The sequence below is a fragment of the Opisthocomus hoazin genome, chromosome 3 (genome assembly GCF_030867145.1).
Source record: "Opisthocomus hoazin isolate bOpiHoa1 chromosome 3, bOpiHoa1.hap1, whole genome shotgun sequence".
Lineage (NCBI taxonomy): Eukaryota > Metazoa > Chordata > Aves > Opisthocomiformes > Opisthocomidae > Opisthocomus > Opisthocomus hoazin.
The window spans coordinates 107,988,843-108,011,297 of record NC_134416.1 but is presented as its reverse complement, the minus strand read 5'-3'; the positions used below and the strand labels follow the sequence as shown (position 1 = coordinate 108,011,297).

General features: G+C 45.7%; 1 protein-coding gene across 2 annotated transcripts in view; it reads left to right on the top strand.

The window, feature by feature from the left end:
• The window catches only part of LOC104333480 (lymphocyte antigen 86), a 32,217-nt gene extending 10,759 nt beyond the window's left edge, over positions 1-21,458 (top strand). Inside the window, exons 2-5 of one of the 2 annotated variants that reach the window (XM_075417195.1) lie at positions 3,189-3,275; positions 4,719-4,847; positions 12,896-12,948; positions 21,226-21,458. In XM_075417195.1, the coding sequence (XP_075273310.1) occupies positions 3,189-3,275; positions 4,719-4,847; positions 12,896-12,948; positions 21,226-21,234 (278 nt within the window). In that variant the 3' untranslated portion in view covers positions 21,235-21,458. Of the gene's footprint in view, positions 1-3,188; positions 3,276-4,718; positions 4,848-12,895; positions 12,949-15,864; positions 16,625-21,225 lie in introns of those variants that run through there. The other variant, XM_009938986.2, reaches the window with a different exon arrangement.
• The last annotated feature ends 997 nt before the right edge of the window (positions 21,459-22,455 follow it).

Sequence of the window (22,455 nt, the reverse complement as noted above, 5' to 3'; positions counted from 1 at the left end):
TCTCACTAGGGACAAAAAAAATGCCCTTTTCCCCCTCAACAAGCAGATTTTCACTGATAAACCTCATGTTTGCAAAATTTCCAGCAACGTTTTCAGTGTTGATAACATATCAAAGCTGAACTGGAAAAGCAAAACTCTGCAACCAGTTGAAGAGTTTCTAGCTTTAATTACGGAAGAGGGAGCAGATTGGAGGGAGTGGGTGGAGGGAAGTCTGGGAACATACAGTACCATGCACCATGAAATGCTGCAGGGAAGTGGAAGGCTGAAGGGCAGCCCAACGTATCTGAGAGATTTAACAGTAAATGTTATTGCTCTGCATATGTGAAAGACATAACATGGGGTTGTTGGGTTTGGTTTTTTTTTTTCAGTCTAACCAGCTCACTTCAGATTGAGGCAAACAGGGAAGAATAAGTATTAAACCTCCATAAGAGACAGAGTGACTCACAGTTGTGCATCCGAGATGAAACACAAAAATGGCAATTGCCTCGAGTTGCCTTTGCCACACGAGGGACTCCTCAACATTTAAAGAAGGAGGGGTATACATGCTACCTTAGTCGATAGTGCACAGCTAACTTTACAGACACCTTCGCTTATTTAATAGTTAAAAATCACTATTTTCTTTAATCTCCTTCTGCCTACACGTTTTGGAATCCAGACTCCCTGGCACCATAGCTTTAGCAACACAGCCATCCTTCCAGTTGATTTCAGCAGGAGGCCCTCATGCACACCACGATATCCAAGATGTTGAATTGCAAAGTCATAGCCTGAATTTCCACAAGGAGATGGTCAGAAAATTAATTGGGGTTTTTTTTTGCCAGTGGAAAAGTTTACATTTCTCAGCAGCAGAATAACAACATGAAATCCAAGTGCTCTGTTTCACAACTTTTGCTGGAATTTCTTGTGTGCGCGCTTCCATGCTCTCTTCCTCTCTGGGGACCAGATAACACTACCTTGGACACAACCAGAGTCCTGTGCTGCATCACTAGCAGTACAGTAGAAGACACCCATGGCTACAATGCACCATGAAACAGGTCATCCGACAAAAGACCTTGACCCATAGAAACAAAACAAACAGGCATGAGACATCCAAACTAAAACAACCCTGAGGTCAAGTTTATTATAAGTAGCCCATGCTTTCCATCCAAACATTTATTGATGTGAAATTTTGAAATGGAAATCCAACTTCTAGCCCCAATACCATGATTTAGTTTGACTAAAGCACATCTTAGTCTCTGAACAGAGAAAAGCATTGTATGCGTTGCAGTGTCGTTTTTGACCATAGCTTTCTCTGGAAGTTAGAGCTGAAAATTTTAGTCATCTGACAACCAGCAGTGTTTGTAGGCAGTGCCCAAGTTGCTCTGAATCTGAGCAGCTTCTTCCTGGGCTTTATCATCGCACCACACACGAAACAAACAAGAAAGGCTTTTACAGAAGTCCAGAGGAAAGCAGAAACCAAGCCCCAAGAGGTGGTAGACACCAGAGGGGAAGCAGGCATAACGGTCCTGGAGAAAAGAGAAGTTCGACACGCTTTCCGGCTGGAGCAGGAAACTGCTCTCCTGCCCGATTGCAACATCTTCTGGAGTTGCAACAAAGTGAGAAGTGACAGGAGTACGGAAAGGGAGGAAAGACAACGCTCTCTTGTCACACTTGAGCCGATAAACAACTCCAGGCACTAACTTTCTGTCCCAAGCAGATCATGCGACTGCAGAGACTGCTTTAGTGGTGCGAAGGAGAAAATCCAGCACAGGGACACAGAGCTGGGGGAAATACCAATGACTTATCTCTCCTTTAAAGAGTTATTTTAAGTTACCAGAACTTCAAACTCAGAAGCTCCTTTTGACCACACTGACAATCCATGTGCTTGCAGAGCCTGGCTTAGTCAGAGCTGCAGCTCCTCCCAGCACTTTCATTAACTCCAGGCTCCCCTTCTAAGCAATCAGGCTTTGGTCACCCAGGCTTGGTCCCTGCCAGATGTTACAGCTGTGGGGCATTGCTGCAAAAATAAGGTCAGATCGTGGAGATGCTAGCTCAGCCTCACAGAGGACACTCGTGACTCAAGTTTCACCGCAGCATCAAAGGAAAATTTTCCCAGCCCATTATTTTCAATTTGGTGAGAAGATTACCTCAAGCAACAACTTAGAAACAGAATTGAATTCGCAAATCTGTTTTGTCACCACCAGCTCTATGTAAACTGGGGAGCCTATGGCTGCTTCTGCACATGCTGCAGTTGCTTCTCCAGTTTCCACAGAGAAAGAAGTTGGACGCGCAGGCTGGCTGGCAAGCCACCATGAGGGACAAACCTCTGTCTAAAACAGGCCTTGAGGCTCAAGATGATGTGCTTCCACACCAGCCAGATCTTTCACCTGCAGCCACGGCTCTGGAAAACACTTGCATGTGCTGCTGTTTGTTGGGGCTGAGCTGTCACCAGAGAGCAGGACACTGGCAAGCCTTCAGGCGCAGCATGGAGTCTCATGGAGGCTAGCAAGGAAGAAAGTGGAAGTGGAGGGAAAGCAATTATGCTTCTACAAGGGTTTTGGAGCTCGATGCAGAGAAGGGGGTACTGTAGGAACAGGCAAGAGCCACACCCATGTCAGCCATCAGCTGTAGGGTCCACTTTGACCTCAGCTCTGCTAAAGACTCTCAGAAAGGGAGAAATGTAGAGTATTTCCTAGGTTACAAATACCACATGATGGTGGACCCAGCATGAAGCACTGCAGGATCTCAGTTACACAATTTTACATTCATTTTTGGACTTTTCATCCCACTGCGGGATTCAGTTTCCCAATCAGTCTTGCCAAGCCATCTTGTGATACAAATTAATTAAAAACATCATCATAACCAATTGCTCATCAGGAATGCCGGTGTGCAGAGCCTAGGAAGGGCAGCTGTGCTAAGTCTTCATTGTTGAATGAGACCTGAGGACCCACCACTGCAGGGAACTTGCTGTCCCCGAACTTGGCTCGTTTTCCCACACAGTAGGTTTTAGCCACATATAGGCTGTCCTCTGAATGTGCTTCAGATTGACGTGACAGGAAGGACAGAAGCAGCTATTAAACACATCCTGCAGAATTCATAAGGAATATGTAAATCTGGCTTTTGTAACACTTCTGTACTTTATTGTTTTCTTCTATACAGTCAGTATCATTAAAAATACAACTTGTTACCCACTGCTTTCTGTCTCCAAACAGATATCCAGCAGGATTTTGCTTTCAGCATTGACCGTTGTTCTGATATCGCAACCCACACATTTAACATCAGAGCTGCGATGCTCCTAAGTAAGTGAATTGCTATTTTCTCACACTGTAAACAGGTAATTCACATGTGAGTGCTGGTATTAAGTTGTAAGCAATGGTGACAACCTCCTATAAAATACAAAAGGGTTTCATTTCCAAGGAGTTTCAAAACCTGTGTGGGGCTACAGAAATGTCAGTTCTGTTATCAGCTCAGCCTCAGACTACATCTGTCACCCTAAGCGGGTCCTATCAGCTCTCAGCCTCTATTTCTTCCCTATGCTTCATCCATGCACATGGATAGCCAAGGTGGGGGCTGCTCTAGAGTTTGTCTTCACAGCTAAGTCTTCTGGGGAGAGTCTTGTTGAAGGAGACAGCTACAGCATCCACGCTCTTGTGTCAGCACCAGCAGTGCTCACCACATTGCCAAGGTGGACCCTTGCAGGCAGGAGACTGAAGGGACACCCACAGCACAAGGTGGGGGCAGAGAAGCATGCTGGGGGAGCACAGGGGAAGTGCTAGCCTGAGGCAAGTCATGCCATCAGCTCACCACCTGTGCTAGCTGAAATTATGCCCTTCAGCACTTGACCGATCAGCAATAAAAGATCAAAACCAGAACTGCATTAATGGTCTGGGTGCACAAGTTCATATTAGCCACAGCTTGCCTTATCACCCCTGCACAGGAAACCCACCTTCTTGCCACTCTGTTGGCCCTAAGCTCACCTAGAACCTCTGCTACCAGGGCATAAGTACGAAAGCACTGCTGTACGCTCCTGGTGCTGAAAATAAGTTTGTGTGCCAAGTGCCCTTCCTTGCATGCAAAAGGTCTCCCTGCTGTGAGGCGTGCTGCCCTTTTGCCTGGGGAGCACCAGCTTTCAGGTGGCTGCAAAATTAAACAAGCCTGCAAAACCACATTGCAGGCATTTGCAAACACTTTTCCCACAACTCAGAGTCCAAGACCTCCCTCTAAATCCAGTAGCTTCACTGGCTACATCTACATTAGCAAGCCGGGGACAAAAGCAGGCAACCTCCCAGTCCTGCTAAGCTGCTGTGCTGGTCCCTGGCACAGGTTTGGCTCAGGCCAGCGACCCTTTTTCCCAGGCAGCAGGTACCAGCCACAGGCTGCTGCTCCCAGGGGCCACTTGGATATGGGCCCTCTGCTAGGGATAGTAGGAAAGAAAGTTTAGATGTACAGACACAAGATTTACTACGCCAATCAGCCTCATAGTCAGAAAATGGTCATGGTCATAGTTTATTTAACAATAAAGAAATACACAGTTATGTACCCTGTTGTGTACCTTAAGGGACTTTGAGACCTGTTCCCAAAGCATGAATTTCTATCTATCAGGAGTTCTCAGTGAAAAGAAAACATTCAATGGCTTGAACAGTGGGGGGGGAAGGGGGGGGAATAGAATGTTTTAAAAAATGAAGCAATAACCTTATCTACCCTTGCACTTTCTCTGAGCTCTTCTTCTGCTCTGTGTGTAGGACACAGCATCAAGGAACTGTACGTCAAGCTTGACCTGATCATAAATGGGAAGACCGTCTTAACCTACTCAGACACGCTTTGCGAGCCGGGTCTTTCTAAGCTTATTTTCTGTGGAAAGAAGAAAGGAGGTAATTTAGGTAGCACTTTAAGTGTTTGATGGCTGCTGAATACTCCAAGCAGGATGCACCTGCTGTGCTGCTGAAAGCACCAATACATTGTAATGTTCTGTTTACTTCAACAGCGTGTTAATGGATGACAGAAACACAGTAGGACAGGGATGTTTGAATTCCAGAGCCTACGTCTTCCCCTAACCTGTTTGCTTGGCTTTTCTTTTAATTGCCAAATATTGCATGCACATGGGATTTCCAGTTCATGAAAGATAACTGTAGGAATGTGACCCCATCCAACAGCAGAGTGGTTCATACGCCCTATTTATAGCCACGTGGTTGTCCTGGGAGAAGTATAACAAAAATAAAGGCCAGATCTGTAAAAAAAATGGCTGAGCAAACAAACAAGCCATTCTGAACATGTTCTTCACTATTAAGCAAGTAACACTTCCTGCCCTTAAAGGGGGTTCTTAACTCACTTTAAGAGGAATTATGCTTGAATAAGGATATTTGGACCAAAATACTATTTGATACCATCTATGATTTGAATCTTTTTCCTGTTCAACACAGGCCTATGCAGCAGTCAGATAATTTCAGTTCATGCCAGTCAAAGTGCCAACTGGTACACACTTGGACTAGTTGTTTACAGTGGCATTAGCTGCCCCCAGAAAGCAGGCATCTTTGGTCACAGGTGAGCCTGGGCACCTCAAGGTCCCTTCTGCCACAACCCAGGCCAGGTAGTGCAAAGCTAGCCATGGCATGTCTGGAAGAGCTACGGTCATACCTGCAGACTGTAATATCCATCTATCTTAAAGGGTTATTTTGAAATCCCTCTTACATCATGATCATCTCTAGGCCAATTTTAAAATAAACAGGTAGAGCTGCAGGGAAGTTTCAGAGTTGCTAGCGCACCAGCCAGTTTCAGGAATTCTGCTTTCCTTCCATTCATTTGCATCTCCATCCTGATATGGCTGTAGTAATTCATGTGCAAGGGCTATGAGTTTAAAGACCACGTTCAGCACTGCTGCTAAGACAGCCCCTGGAAAATTACCAAGACATTTCACACAGCATAGAAATATCACAAAGAATAATAGAGAAAATGCTGCATGAGCAATCAATTATGTAAATCCTGTAAGCCAGATCGACAAAAAAAATTAAAATCAGAGATTTCTTCAATTGTGTGTTGAATTACAAGGGGTAAAAACCCACCTACAGACATACTGAAAACCATCTTATTCTGATGAAGTACCAAATAACATTCTTTAGAGAATACATAAAGGAGAAGCAGAGTCAGTCCTGAGCTAAGCATAGACTGCTCTTCACACAGAGCCACAAAACCAGAACCTCCTGGCATTTCCAAGTCCCTTCATCGTAAACTGGCTGGTAATTGTTTCTAATTGAAGTACATTACGATATAAAACTATAGTTGATTGTTTAAATAATACTATACATCCTCATTTAGAAGCATCCCTAAGTTAGTGCAAGGACCTCTGCCACACTTTTTAATACGTACCTTCTTGTTCAGTAGCTGTTCTTATTCAGTAATTAAGTCACAGCAGGAAAGAAGTGAACTTTCTCAGACTAAGGTTCAAACTGAAAATGTGGTGTTTCTTAATTAGCTGACATTTGATTCCAACCCACATTTTAGGACACAGAATTGAGCTGAAGACCAATTTGAGGCAATTCAGCACAGCCATAATTTACCTTATTAGCACAGCTGTAAATCTATGTCCTGTGCAGAAAGGACAACATCGTGAATGGCCAAGTATGCGGCCTCCCAAAGGTACAGAGGAGCAGACAGCCCTTTCAGCTGAAGCTTTTCATGCAGAGCCACTTTTCCCCTGTTGTACAGGCAACATTTCCAACATCTGGCCAGACCTGACCCGAGTTTAAATATAGTTCCACATAGAATTTGCTTGCCTTCCACAAGGAGGCCAAAAACTACCTGCTCCTCCCTCTCCCAAAATGAGACAGAATATAGTTCTGCTGCAGACTTTGTTTGTCCACTCACTCATACAGGCAAGCAGAGCAGAAGTTACAAGGAAACGACACTTGTAAGAGCTGGATGTGGCAAAGTCTTGGGTGTTTGGGGCTGCTTTAATTTTTCTTTACTCTCCTATAATACTACAGTTCTGCTATGACTGGAAATACTTTAGGAGACTTAATATAGCTAGAGGTTTTATGCTCATCATAATTAGATAGTATTTACTATCTACTAGTTAAGCAAAGGTCACATCTGGCACTGCTCACTGGGACTCCTAAATAAGATTCCAAGATACTTTTCTTTGAGCTCTATGCCTGTTGTGAAGCTGTTAGCTGAAAGGTTACAAGAACATGGATCATTGTCAATTTATGAACAACAACAGAACCGCTAAATACTTTGTGGCACAACATGAATTGAGCTCTTCCTCATTTTACTAGAAAGTTCTGGTTATTCCCCATTTCCTCCAGAGAAAGGAGTTACATAAGATTTAACAGATTTCCGAATGCAATCACTAAAATCAGAAAAAGACCTACCAGGGTAGTACTTAGCAATGTGCCAACCACAACCTGCAGGCTTAAGCAAAGCTTCCTGACAAAACACGGTTGCATCCTCTGCAAGTCCACAAGTCTTCTTCCAGGCTCAACTGATAAAGGCACCATCAGAGCATTTGCACAATTCCTTGTGCACACTCCCAAACCATAAAGAAACGCTGCCTTGGTTCAGGCCTCGTTCTTTACATTACTGCCTCTTTCTGTAGGTATTAGTAGGTATTTACCCACCCGGACGCGGTGCTGTGCAGCCTGCTGTAGGTGACCCTGCTTCGGCAAGGGGTTGGACTAGATGACCCATAGAGGTCCCTTCCAACCTGACCATTCTGTGATTCTGTGATTAGTGGGCAACTTTCCAAAATAGTATTTGTGAATAGAAGTAGAGAACATAATACGAATGACAGAACTGGGTATGACACGGAGTTCAGGTACATGTTTCTGAAAATGCAGCCATACCACAGAAGCTGGGTCTTGGGCTGATATACAACGTGTACTTGCTTAGCCCCTTCATTTCACTTTCCACCCCAGTAGAGTGGATGTTTCTCACCCAGCTATGTATTTATATACATTTCTCACTCAACTATACATCTATAGCTGGCAGTTACTTAGATCATTCCTGCATCCCTAAAACTCATGGAAGTTGTGTGTCAGTTGCATGGGTGCAAGATCACGTCCTAGAAGAACTCCAACATGGAGCATTTAAGTTCTAAAAAGATTCAAAACATCGAAAAAGGAAGAGGTGGGTGCAGATGTACAGGGCCTTTATATAGCACAGGAGTGTGAGAACATTTAAAGATTTTCAGTGCAAAGAAGATTTGAGAAAGAGGAGTGAGAATTTCATTATAGGTGTTTTGTCAGGAATGAGAAGCATCTTCATGATAAATGACAACTAGTAACTTGAAGTAATCCTCAGGAAGTTCGTTCTTACACATTTGAAAGCTCTGCTTCAGACTGGAAGCTACTAGAGACCTGCTCAGTTGCAGGGAAAAGGACTAACTTACTTTTGGTAGAAACAACAGTGAAAACCTGCTACAACAGATACAATATCTTGAATTAGGGGTACATTAGAAATGTTTTCCAGGATTCTCTACAAAAATCATCTTAAGTCTTTAAGAAAAAGGGCTGAAAATGGAAGGTGAGCTGAGAGCACATCACTGATGACAGCATGCTTGATAGACACCATAACTTACCAGCAGACCCATAAAGACATAGGGGAATTTTTAATTGGAAAAAACACACTCTTAATTCATACTTTTCCCAGTGTTCATGCATTTTTGGCAACTACATCTGGGCTTGCTCTAAAAAGACCACAGAATTCTTTCAATGAGCCAGGCTCAGTGTTTGTGACAGTTATACTTACTGCAGCAGATGTGTTCATCCTCTTTCAATGGAGGAATGTAAAAATGTATGAATATATGGAGAAAAGTGTATGAGCATACGAAGGATGCTGTGATAAACTACAGTCCTTAAAGCTCTGGAGGTTGTTTATACTTCTGGAATTACAGCAGAAATCCTCATGCGAGACAAACATTGCATGGGCTTTGAAAAGCCTGATCCAGCTAGCATAGGCACTGAGGAAGTTGCCATGATCCAAAGACAGCATGAATGATAAAATTCAGTAGATCTATAGATCTGTTATTCCCTGGCAGGTCTCAACTAGCTGAAAATGAAAGCTGCCCTTGCTTTCCTATCAGGACATACTTTCAAAGATGCATAGTCTTTCCCCTCAGCCCCACTGTTGAAGCAAGGAAGATCACAAGACTTTTCTAAAGGCCTGTTTACAGAACCACAGAATAGTTGAGATTGGTGAGGACCTCTGAATGTCATTTAGACCAACTCCCATCTACTCAAGCAGGGCCATCTACAGGCAGCTGTCCAGGACCATGCCCAGGTGGGGTTTTTTTAATACTTCCAAGGAAGGAGACTCCACAACCTCTCTGCAACGTCTGCCAGTGCCCAGTCACCCTCGCAGTAAAAAACAAAAAAGTCTTTCCTGATGTTCAGAAGAAACTTCCAGTGTTTCAGTTTGTGCCCACTGCCTCTTATCCTGTCACTGGGCACCACTGGAAAGAGCCTGGCTCCATCCTCTTCACACCTTCCCTTCAAGGATACATACATATTTGTGTGCTCTCTCCCCTAAGAGATTTCTGTTCTCTAGGCTGACAGTCCCAGCTCCCTCAGTCTCTTCTCATTGGAGAGATGCTCCAGACCCTTAATTAGACAAACTAATACAAATATAACACAAAACCATGAGGAGTGGCTGATACACTGGAAGGCTGTGCTGCCCTTCAGTGAGATCTGGACAGGCTGGAGAGTTGGGCAGAGAAGAAACCAATGAAGTTCAACAAGGGCAAGTGCAGGGTCCTGCACCTGGGGAGGAATAACCCCATGCACCAGTACAGGCTTGGGGCGGAGCTGCTGGAGAGCAGCTCTGTGGAGAGGGACTGAGAGTGCTGGGGGATGACGAGGTAACATTGACCCAGCCATGCACGCTGTTGCCAGGAAGGCCAATGGTATCCTGGGGTGCATTCAGAGGACTGTGGCCAGCAGGCCAAGGGATGTTCTCCTCCCCCTCTACTCTGCACTAGTGAGGACACATCTGGAGCACTGTGTCCAGTTCTGGGCTCTCCACTTCAAGAAAGATGAAGAGCTACTGGAGAGAGTCCAGCGGAGGGCTACTAAGATGAGGGGACTGGAGCATCTCTCCTAGGAGGAGAGGCTGAGGGAGCTGGGCTTGATTGGCCTGAAGAAGAGAAGAGGGGATCCTACAGATGCTTACAAACATCTTAAAGGTGGGTGTCAAGAGGATGGGGCCAGACTTTTTTAGTAGCACCCAGCAACAGGACAAGGGGCAACGGGCATGAACTGAAGCATAGGAAGTTCCAGCTGAACAGGAGGAAGAACTTTTTCTGTGAGGGTGACAGAGCACTGGAACAGGCTGCCAGAGGGGCTGTGAAGTCTCCGTGTCTGGAGATATTCAAAACCCACCCGGATGCAGTTCTGTGCAGACTGCTCTGGGTGAACCTGCATTGGCAAGCAAGTGGGACTAGATGATCCCCAGAGGTCCCTTCCAATCCCTACCATTCCTGTGATTGTATCAGTGTCCCTTCACTGGACTCTCTTGAGTAGGTCCACATGGTTAATAACTGAACCACTGCCAGATCCTCAGTTAGAAAGAGCTAAATAAGGGCATTGCTGAAGCATGAGGCAGTAAACATGGACCTCAAACTGGACACACAGCACCTAGCTCCACAGTTGAAAGCTCCCTAAAAGATTGTACAGCCCGTGCGAGTGGCTCCATTGATTACCGAGCAAAGGCATACAGCTACCACACAGAGCGATCACAGAAAACTTCTGAGGGCTGAAGCAAAGCCCAAGGACTGCATTCACCTATCTCCGATATAATTATTACTTTGTCACAGCAAAGTGGCAAGAAAAAAATAGCTTCTATCTACACTGATAGAGAGATTACCTTTGCCATCATTTCAGAAGCAAATTTATGGCCTGATAAATCCTACTTCATTTTAAAATATAGGCTTGCAGAGCCTGAATACTGCATCTGTATGTTGAGATTCTGGATGGCTTTGTGACAGCCTAGGCGAGACCCCAACAAGCCACATGATCCAACAGGAGTTTCCATGTCCCTGTGGAGGATGACTTTGGGGAAGGGTGATTGTTCACAGCCCATTTTCCTCTCCACTGTGCTGCCATCCCAGATTTGCTAGGTTCAGAGCTGACTGAAGGAGACAGTCAAACAAGGCTCTCTACTGAACAAAAGGACGCACAAACCACAAGCTACACCACTGCATGGGCCACAGCACCCTCGGGGGGAAGCTCACAACGTGGCTTAGCACACATCATGCACACAGCTGAAGTCCCAAGGGAGTGGCTCGTCACTCGTCACCCAGTCTGCAGTGCCTTTAACTCCCATTTAGACTCCAGATAAGTTATGAACCGAGAAGTGGGCTGCACTGTATTTTTAAAATTCTTGAGTCACCGCACTCTGCAGCAGAGATGTGTCAGACTGCAGGGCTCTTGCCTCATGCACAGAAGCAAGGAGCAATAGTGGCTGCTCTTTGAAAAGCAAAAGACTTCTTGGTGTCCAGGTGAAGTAGTCAGGGATGCAGAGGGGAATGAGTACCATGAGTGCTGCACAGCTGATCAGTTTGAGATTAACAAGCCAAAACATACTTACTCTAGTCTCAGCACTGCCTTGAAAAACCTAATACCAAAACAGAGAAGTTCTGCATTTTCTCCATCTCCCAGGATCATCAGGGCATTATGTTTAACTCCTCATTAACGCACAGGGGTGGAACATTGGTGAAGTCTGATTTCTCCAAATTTTTTCCGAGTTTGTCTTATAGTCATGATTCTTTCATGGAAGTTTGTTACAAGACATTGACTAACATTTCATAGCACATGTAGGCAAGGCCTTCTGTGGACTCCTTTCCAAGTCAGATACCTACTGCACAGTAGGATAGACCATACAACACAAACACGTTACAAACCTTTTGTCCAGCCTTTCACAAGAAACAGTTTAAACCAGCACAGTGAGACTGGACTAAAACAACTCTGGACATAACAAGCATCAAGATGCCAGCACGTACTCATAAATATGATGAAACACTTACTCCTCTGTCACTGGCAAAGTAAAGACTATTTCATGACACCTGCCAAAAGGGAATCCTTAAACAGTTCTTAGACTCTTCATGACTTGTGAAGGGCAAGTTGTGCAAGAAATTCTGAAATACTGAAACATCTACAAATTTTATTTTCAGTCAAGTCTGCACAGTTTGGCCCAGTAAGCTATGAAAAAGTGGGAGGAACTGCAGAACAGCTTGCTAATTCTGTCCATTGATGCCAAAGTCGCCCTTTCCTCAAAGGCAGAGAGCACGCACGCCTTGCGACTGGGGAGATGAGGATTGGAAGGTGGAACTCCTCGGCTCTGTTCCAGTCACAAACACAACTTGCAATGGCTTTAGCACATCACGTAACTTCTTGATGAATGCTTCCTCAACAGCAAGACATACATGTTCCAATTACTTTAAGGTCATGTTCAGCAAGCAGTCAGAAGTCCACACCTACAGAAACACTCAGCTCTGGTTTTTCTTAAAGTTACCAACACAGAACAGTTCAACTACTGCAGCTGCAGATGTTTAATAGATCATGCTGAAGGGACTTGTGTCTGGCAATCCCCCCCCCCCTTCATTTCCCCATTTGCAGGATGCATGCTGACGTAGGAACACCCACCCAGCTGTGCCAAGCCATGCCCCCCTCTCCACTCAGGGACTGCAGGTTGTCCTGCAGCCCAAGCTCTGCCCTGCTTTCCCCGTGAAGCAGTACACGTCCTGACACTTCTCTCAGGAGGGCTGTCGCAAGACTGTGCATGGAGCACTTTGCAGTTCCATAACCCTTGTCACTGCAACACTTTGAAGTGCTATTACAAAAAAGCATCTATGATCAGCTACTTTTTTTTCTTCATGTGCTGCATTGTCTAACAACCCATCACCTTTTTTTTTTTTTTTTTTGCTTTTCAGAACATCTCTACTATGAGGGACCAGTCACACTTGGAATCAAAGAAATCCCACAGGTAAGTTGGTCACAGCTCTGCTCCCAAGCAGAAGGGCTTTCTGCATGAGTTATGGCCAGAGGACTACCAGCAATCACATCAGTATATTCCAAGCTCCCCCAGCTGGCACACTGGATCCAACAGCATTTACATGACTAATCCTTCTCCATATGAAATGAAGTGGCTTTGCTTAAAGCATTAGAGACATATTATCCAGAGATGCACAGGTTTTCTTAGGAAAGCGGATCTCCTACCAGCACTACATCATGGAGCCATACAGTTCTTTAGTAGGCTCCCCCTCTATCACTCTTAAAATAGCAGCAAAAGCAGCAGCTTCAAGGGACTCCTGAGAGACCAAGGCTGCAATTCAACTCACTCCTTAGCGGGCTGAACAATTTGGAGAAGCTCATTGATCCTCACTGGCTACAAAGGCAATGTAGATAACTATTCCAATTGTATGCATTCCACTATACATATATAGTGTTAAATACAGACTCAGAGGCCTTCTAGATTGCAACTGAAAGTACCAGTTTTGGGGCCAAGAACACCGTCTCTGGACTTACAGAGCCTTAAAATAAGAAAATAATTTCTTAGCAAGGTGAGAAAAAAGGTGGTATTCCACACACCTCTCTGAAATTCCTGGTCATCCATTACAGATGCTCTTTACAAGCAGCCTTTTCCACACTCAGCTAAGTGTCCTTCTAGGTCAACCAAATCATACTGCAAAGCAAGATAGGTCTCAAATGCTGAAAGCACCACAGTGTCTCTTAACTGGGCACAACATAAAGCTATATTTGACCAGTAAGTATTAAATGATTTTTAGCCACATACATGAAGAGACTGGATTGAAGGGGAAGAGGCAAGATCTGGATCATCAGGGCATCCAGTTGAGAATGTGGTGAAGAAAGTCATGGTCATTACTGCAAAGCGCACAGTTCAGGTGGTCAGGCAAACACTCCTTAGATTTACTCACACAGAGCAGAACAGCATGAGCTCTCAGTTCTTCAGTAGACATAAAACCTATGTCAGAGACTCAAGGATGAGGTCTGGGGCCTGCTTAGCACTGGTTTGGTCCAGGTGCAGGAAAAGACGACAGGATCAGAACAGAAATACAGAACAAGGAAGCGAGTCCCCAAGACCCAGGCTTGCCAAGACCCTAGGGGTGTAATAAGGACAGTTGGCTTCTGGAAGGATCAAGCTTCCATGACAGCTACCATGTGTCTGAGTCTTTCCTTGGCAACAGCAGCAACCACAACCTTCATTCTCCAAGGCTTTCACACAGGGAGCTGGGCCCCCTTACCAGCCTGCTTCCCTAAAGGCTACGCCTAACAATGCTGTTGTGAACAGTTCCTTTTGCTCTCTCGCACTGGAGTGCCCAAGCTCCTATCAGTCAGCATCCTGTTCCAGGAGCAGCTTTACTAATGTACTGAGGACACTTCTGTAGTAAGGCCTCTAGACTAACTGAGGAATAGGTCTTTAGACAAAGAGGAAGCCCTAGAAACATCCACACAGACCAATAAAACTCCAGCTCCAGGCAAATTAGCTGAATTTGGAGCCAGAAATTCCAAGACTGTTCACGATCCTCTTTTAATAAGAATTTTTACCCATGAGCAAAAAATTATTCTGGAGGAGGAAAAAAGCTAACCACTAACGAGCAATGGAAATGAGTTACTATAAACTCCCTTCCATGAATGAAACTATAAGCTTTTGGAGAATTAACATGCTTGTGAGAAAGGGAATGGGAAGCCTTTTTTGTTAATTATTCTATCAGGCAAATAACACCATCCTTCCGTACTGGCAATAAGAAGATATTCCATGCAGCAATCATCTTCTGCTAATTACAAAGAACAGCCTCATCCGAGCAGCCCAAAGGACATTTGCACAGTCTGCACAGCAATGACAACAAGGCTGTATTTTCATGAGGACCTTGCCTTTGGGCCTCTCTAAATTTAGAAGTTACACTTAACTTGAACCCCTCTATGAGGACACAGGCCAGTTATTGCTTCCCACGGTAATGGCAAATGCCAAGAAACCCGACTCATTCTAGCTGCGCCTCCTTCTGCTCCACAACCAGAAGAGTTCTGAGCAGGACACGAGCTGTCTGTGGTTCAGACCCAGGAGGCCACCACTGCCAAGTTCTCCTGCTCCCGGTTTTGTGCCCATCCACACTCCAGAAAAAACAGAAAGAAATAGTGCAGTGCCAGTAATATAGAGTGAATGAAATCCAGTTCGTATCTTCCTCAAAATCTGTCAGATGAGGCTTGTCACCTTCCCTGCCCAGCGCCTCTCATCCTCCAAGTGTCTGGAGAGCAGTTTCAATCAATACAAAAAAGCCATGGCTTCCTTAAGGTGGAAATTTTTTGCACTGCAATGACACAAGTTCTCCCCAAAGCCTGAATTACCAGCAGTTTTAACTACACAATTTGAAATTTAACTAACTCTTGTTTTATTATATAGAAATTCATCACAGGTTGAGTCATCTGTACACACACATCCCCCAGGGTGCTCTGTCATAAGAATTCATATCACTAACAAAGTACACACTGAACAACAAGATCCAAGGAAGAGAAGTGCCAGACAACTGAGCACCTCTTTGCCTTCGAGTTACTGAACAGCACAGGCCATATTGTGCTTGCTCACACAAAACCTGAGACGTTACACAGATTGGAAAGGAATTTTTATGCATCAACATGTTTCGTTCCCCTTGCACTGTTTTTATTTCAAACTTGTCCTGTCAGCATTGATACCCCTGATGAAAGTATTTACGCAGAAAATATGGGCAAGTCCTTTACCAGTTCTGAAACTTCTGGACAGGAAAGGTTTTTGAGGAACCTGATGGGAAAAGTCTTATGCTGTTTCTAGGAAGAGGACTCCCTCACAGAAACAGAAGCTGCTCTATACTACTGATGGGCTAATCTCTTGTTTTGTGTTGTACAGGGAGATTACACCATTTCAGCAAAGCTGACTAATGAAGATCATGCCACCGTTGCTTGTGCCGATTTTACTGTGAAAAATTATTTAGACTATTATTAGCAACAAACCAATTTCAGGAAAACTACAGACTACAAAAACTGTTCAAACCAAGCAAGCTCCTTGCATGCTACAGTGATTCTGAAGGAAATAATCCCCACATGGTGGCTCTGATGCTATTCCTCTTTATAATTCAATATTTTTGAGAAGTCACTAGACCCTCTAGCAGTAATTTTATCTCTAAATGCACACCATAGCCCACTTTTTGCTTCTAATATATACAGCTGTAAGTAGAAAGCATCCAATGCCAACATTCTCATTTTAGGATGAAAACAGCATGGGGCAGAACAGGCAAGAGCCTAAACATTTTTTGTTGCAGTATGTTATGGAGGTATCCATTTCTCACACAGGCTAAAGACAACATTCATGCATACCACACATTATGCAGTTACAGCACTCAACATTTTCAGTCTTCCCTGGGGCCTGTCTGGAGCCTCCACTAGCACAGATTGTTATAGCCACAGGACAAAGACCACATAGGATGAACATGCTTTTTTCCAGTGATCCACATCCTGTCACTGGATTTGTCACTTCAGTCTTCTGGAGTCTACCTGGAATTTTTTATTCATTAATGTCTTCAGTGATATGTGAATCATCCTGTACCTAAGCTATGTGCTCTTCTTGCTTCTCAATAAATTCATAATGAAAGAAAAACTTATTCTCATTTTTCCTCATGATTCTAGGATCCATCCAAAGTTTAAGTGGGGGAAAAAAAGAGGGAAGCAAGTTAAATGAGCACTTTATTCTTTAATATGAAGTATCAGTCATATTGACACACATTTTATGTTAGCAGAGGACAAACTGTTGCTTGCTTTGAGCCTGAAGCCCCAGGAGGAGCAAACACAAATTACACTCCCAGGTGCAGCACATGAAGCCCTCCCATTCCAGGAGCCTTTGCAGCTGGCATAGCTGATGGGTGGGTTGATAACCAAGCATAGGCCAGCACATTGGATTAGGATCTGGGGTTGGAGAGTGTGGAGACTTGAAGTGTAGGGGAAGGATCAGCAGTAGGGTTACATTCTGATTTGGACAAGTATGGGCTGGAATCAGTGTCACAGGAGGGTCCTGGAGCTGAGCACAGGCTTACAAAGGGTGGTAGCAAGCATTGAGTCACACATCTCATCTTGGAGAGGCAGCAGGCACAGCAAGGGCAGCTGGGGCTCATAGCTAGCCACACAGCAGCTCTGACACAGGGTCTCCATCCTAAACACCCACACGCTGTGGCTCAAACAAGTTCCCAAGCAGCAAGGGCATCCCTGCTGCACAGACCATCAATGCTGCAGAGCAGCCAACAGCTAGCAGCAAGGGATAGTCCCTTGCTTCCCTCCTGTGCAGCAAAATCATCACCTGCTGTCCCAGCAAAGGCAACCAGGTCTGACGCCTGACTTGCCTTGGAGAGGCCCACTGTCAGACATGGACCAGCAAACGCCCCAAAATAGGCTAGAGCACCGGGGCTGCCTGCAACACCCATGCCCACCCCAACCCTCTTGCAGGGACCGCTGCGCTCCCCAGCGATGCTGGGGGAAAGGGGTACGCGACTTGGCCTTAGTTGCTGCAGGTCAAAAAGCAGTACACGAAGCCGAAGCTGCTGAGGAAGGTCTGTGCTCAGACCCCGGCTCGCAAAGGGAAGGCAGCAAACAGCTGAGGAGCAGCAGCACCTCAAGCAGCTACAGCTGTGTCCCCAGGGAACGCGATTCAGAGCCTCCAGAGCTGAAGCTCAGAACGTAGCAACAACCCTTGCGAAATATTTTGCTTCTTGTCATTATTTTTTTTTCTTCTCCCCCACACACAACTTTTTAACCTCTTGGTGCCTATGCCAAGTTCCTCCCTAAAGCAGGTTTCAGGGTGGAACACACTTGCCACTTGATCTGTGGCTTGCTAAATTCAGCCAAACACAGACTGCCTGGAGAAGATGGTTGTCTTAAAATGTCAGTAGCCACACGTAAAGTTGCCAATGTCATCCAGGAACTGGGACACCACAGCCATCATATTTTTTACTTAAAATAATAATAAAAAGAAACTTGCATACTTTGTGGAGAGGCAACCATAAATTTGGTTCCAAAAAAGTAGAGAGAGAAAAGAAAGGACAGGCATCAGCAAAGCAGCAGTTGAGCCAGAAGAGAATCTTTGCATTTAACATACATAGAAGAGATCAACTCTGAATTTGACTGGAGTCACTGAAAACCAAAAAAGAGAACAACCTGTTTCAAGCAGTTTTTGGCAGTACAGAGTTAAAGTAGAAAACACACTGGTAATGTAGAGGAAGGGAAGACATGGAGGAAAAAGAAGAATACACGAGCATAACACACAACTCCACCTTCTTATGTTACCAAGTGTTTGAAGTTAGCGTCTGACTTTGTAAATACATAACTTCTGAAGAAGCATCAGATACCCCAGTGCTCCTCCGTCCGACAAAGCACTGTAATCCATGGAAACAGCTTTCCAAGGATCTTTGCAGGGGTGACGCTAGTGGCTGCCAGAGAGCCTTTCTTTAACCTTCTGTATGCAGCTTTTGTTCCCTGTATTCTTTGCAGCATCACAGAGAGCCAAGTTCTGATGCTGAGCAGCAGCCTAGACATAAGTATTCCCGCAGTAGCTTTTTTGAAAAAAAACACAGAAGTAATAAAAGTAACAACTGTCTATGAACTTAAGCCCATATTTAGCAAATTAAAAATAGACAACACACTTCCTTAAAAAACTGCTTGGCAATAGTACCTTCAGAGTCAGAGAAGCTCCTGTAGATAGAAGGAATATCAGGTCAGCTTGTCTCTCCCCAAAGAACAGAGCAGGAGCTGGCACTAGGTGCACTAGAAACCAATATTTCCAGACACCTTATCTCCCACATCCATGCTTCTTAGAAGAAAATGAATAGTGGTGGGCCAAATATAAAGGCACTGAAAATGGTGGGTTGCACCAGCAGCTGCTTCATCACTTAACTAAAAGCAGGTGAGTGACTTGGGACAGCCCTAAAGGCAAGGGAGAGCGTAATTAACCCCGTTAGCTCCACTTTGCAAATCCCCCCCTGCCTCCTGCCTAGGCTCTGTTGGACCTTCTAGCTTGGAAACGATCCCAGCTGTGCATCAGCTCCTCTCTGTTGGTGTGTAAGAGTAGTCAGCCCCTACACATTGAGGCACATGGTGAACCACCTGCTGCGAGCCCAGCTAAGCTATGCTAAGGGGAGGAGGCATCTAAAGGTGGGTGCAATTAAGGGCTCGTTAGCATGGAAAATCATCATGGTTCCCACCCAAAGCCTATAGAAAGCTAAGCACAAGCAGAGCTAGGCTAACCCAGGGCTTCTTGTCCCAGGAGGTACAAAAACATGAGAGGCTAAAGACCTGGGGGAGATCAAGAAGCATCTCTGGACGTGGGGCTCCGAGAGGAAGCTGGGGTATGGGTACGTTGAGGCTGGAGAACTGTCTCGCTGTGTTGGCAGAGGCAGTGTCTCGTGTCTGACCAATACTGTGGTCAGTAAAATGTGATATTGCACCCTCCTGCTAAACACAGTCCCCAGCCTTGATGAAGCCTCTGTGGCCTAACCTGTTGCATCTCAAATTTAGCTAATTGTCTGGGCAACACAGAGCTATTCGCAAGGCTAAGGTGCCTGGATTTTTCCTCTCAGAGACCAAGGCAAAGGAATCACAGAATCACAGAACAGTAGGGGTTGGAAGGGCCCTCTGTGGGTCATCTAGTCCAACCCCCCTGCCCAAGCAGGGTCACCTACAGCAGGCTGCACAGGATCTTGTCCAGGCGGGTCTTGAATATCTCCAGAGAAGGAGACTCCACAACCTCCCTGGGCAGCCTGTTCCAGTGCTCCGTCACCCTCAGAGGGAAGAAGTTCTTCCTCATGTTCAGACGGAACTTCCTGTGCCTCAGTTTGTGCCCATTGCCCCTTGTCCTGTCACTGGGCACCACTGAAAAGAGCTTGGCCCCATCCTCCTGACACCCACCCTTCAGATATGTGTAGGCATTTCTAAGGTCCCCTCTCAGCCTTCTCTTCTTCAGGCTGAACAAGCCCAGTTCCCTCAACCTCTCCTCGTAGGGGAGATGCTCCAGTCCCCTCACCATCCTCGTAGCCCTCCGCTGGACTCTCTCCAGTAGCTCTTCATCTTTCTTGAACTGGGGAGCCCAGAACTGGACACAGTACTCCAGATGAGGCCTCACCAGGGCAGTGTAGAGGGGAAGGAGAACCTCCCTCGTCCTGCTGGCCACACTCTTCTTGATGCACCCCAGGATCCCATTGGCTTTCTTGGCAGCCAGGGCACACTGCTGGCTCATGGTTAACCTGTCGTCCACCAGGACACCCAGGTCCCTCTCCGCAGAGCTGCTCTCCAGCAGGTCCGTCCCAAGCCTGTACTGGTGCATGAGGTTGTTCCTCCCCAGGTGCAGGACCCTGCACTTGCCCTTGTTGAACCTCATCAGGTTCCTCTCTGCCCAGCTTTCCAGCCTATCCAGGTCACGCTGAATGGCAGCACAGCCTTCTGGTGTATCTACCACACCTCCCAGTTTGGTGTCGTCAGCAAACTTGCTGAGGGTACACTCTAACTCTTCATCCAGGTCGTTGATGAAGAAGTTAAACAAGACTGGGCCCAGTACTGACCCCTGAGGGACACCACTTGTCACCAGCCTCCAAAAATGAGAATGAGAGATTAACAGTGAAAAATGTACCCATATGTCGAAACAGAGCTGTGTTAGTCAATAACATGCAACGTCTTCCCATCCGAAGAGCTGCCTGGCTCTCCAGATAGATGAGATTTTGGCTGTGCTGGGATGGCTGTGGGAAGGGATAATGCAGAGTTTTGGACAACAGTGGGACAAAAAAGTGTTTGCTGTGCAACCAGGGGTACAGATGCTGCAGTGTTTTGTCATTGGTATTTTGCAGAACTCTCCATAAACTAAACCGTTGACCCACTTGCCCAAAGTCAAGGGTAATTATCTTCATATCCAATATAAATTAGCAAGAGTGGGTGTCACTGATACCGGGACAGCGTAACTTGCATCATCTCTGACATTCTGTGATCCATAAAATAGTTCTAATGACGTGCAGAGAATGATTACAGCAGGAAAAGGGGGAAGATGCATGATTAAAACAGGTGGGTGGGGCCACCAGCATCAAAGTTGTGCTGATTCATCTTCTCCATATTTTACATTTTAAACTTAAGCTCTTTTCCACTCCCTGCTAGATATCCCTAGGGTCAACTGAAGATCCAGCAGGTATACAGTTTCATAGCCCCCAAGGCAGCAACGTAAAAACATTCTTTTGTTTTTCAGCTTACTTAGAACTCTTGATGTCCTGATGACCGTGGCACAAATCAGAAAACTCCACCGAGTCCCTTGGAGATGTTCACCAGAGTAAAAGTTGCAAGCTGAAAGGGAAGCAGGGCCTTTATTCTTAATTAATTCTTATTTAACTCCAATATCTAGCAATCAGTTGGATGAAAATGTCTCTTTGTTTAACACTAAACAGCTGCTGTTCCATTAATGCCTGCGTAAGCTACTAATCTGGGCTCCCCAAGGAAGACCTCCAGCAAGAAAAATCTGAAAGATCTTAAAAACCGTGGCTCTTTTTTCTTTAAAAGGTGGGAGGGAGGGAGTAGGGGGTTCAGAAACGCTTTCCTTTCCAAAGCTCTCAGGGGCTTTGCACAGTCGCACACTCTCTTTAAATGCAGAGTTTCCAGCTGGGAACTTCCATTCCTTACAGCCAACTGCAGCAGCAAGCTGCATGGATGCATAAATCCCCCAACCAGCGCGAAGAGGGAAGGCCCGGCAGGGAAATGTAGGGCATAGTCTGAGCAGATGCTGTCACATTTGTAGACCTGCAAACTTCCAATCGTAAGAAATGGACCCGAAGCATCATCCTGGACCAGAGCTCCCCGACGTGCTAATGGTTCGGAACCTGAGCCTTTGGCTGGAGGGCTCCTCCTCTTCGTGGTGTAAATCTCACTGTCTGTTAAGAAGAGAGAGGACGGCTGGAATCACAGAATCACAGAATGGTCGGGGTTGGAAGGGACCTCTGTGGGTCATCTAGTCCAACCCTCCTGCCGAATCAGGGTCACCTACAGTAGACTGTAGAGGACCTTGTCCAGGAGGGTCTTGAATATCTCCAGAGAAGGAGACAAAGTCATGCAACACGTGTACGCGTGTTTTCCAGCAGAACTGGGAAGGAGATGGGGCAAGGCAACTTCTGCCCAGCCTCCTTGAGACCTCACTGCCCTAGGAAATGGTCTTGGTGCCACCAAAAATGTTTCAGGGTAATAGCTCAAAGCCACAAATCTTCAGGCCCTTCAACTGCATCATCGACCCAAGCGTTCTTCTTCTCCTGTTTGCGTTCTGTACTCAATGGGTCTTGTGTGTTTCACAGAATCACAGAATCCCAGCATGGTAGGGGTTGGCAGGGACCTCTGTGGGTCACCCAGTCCAACCCCCTGCCCAAGCAAGGTCACCCACAGCAGGCTGCACAGCACCGCGTCCAGGCGGGTCTGGAACATCTCCAGAGAAGGA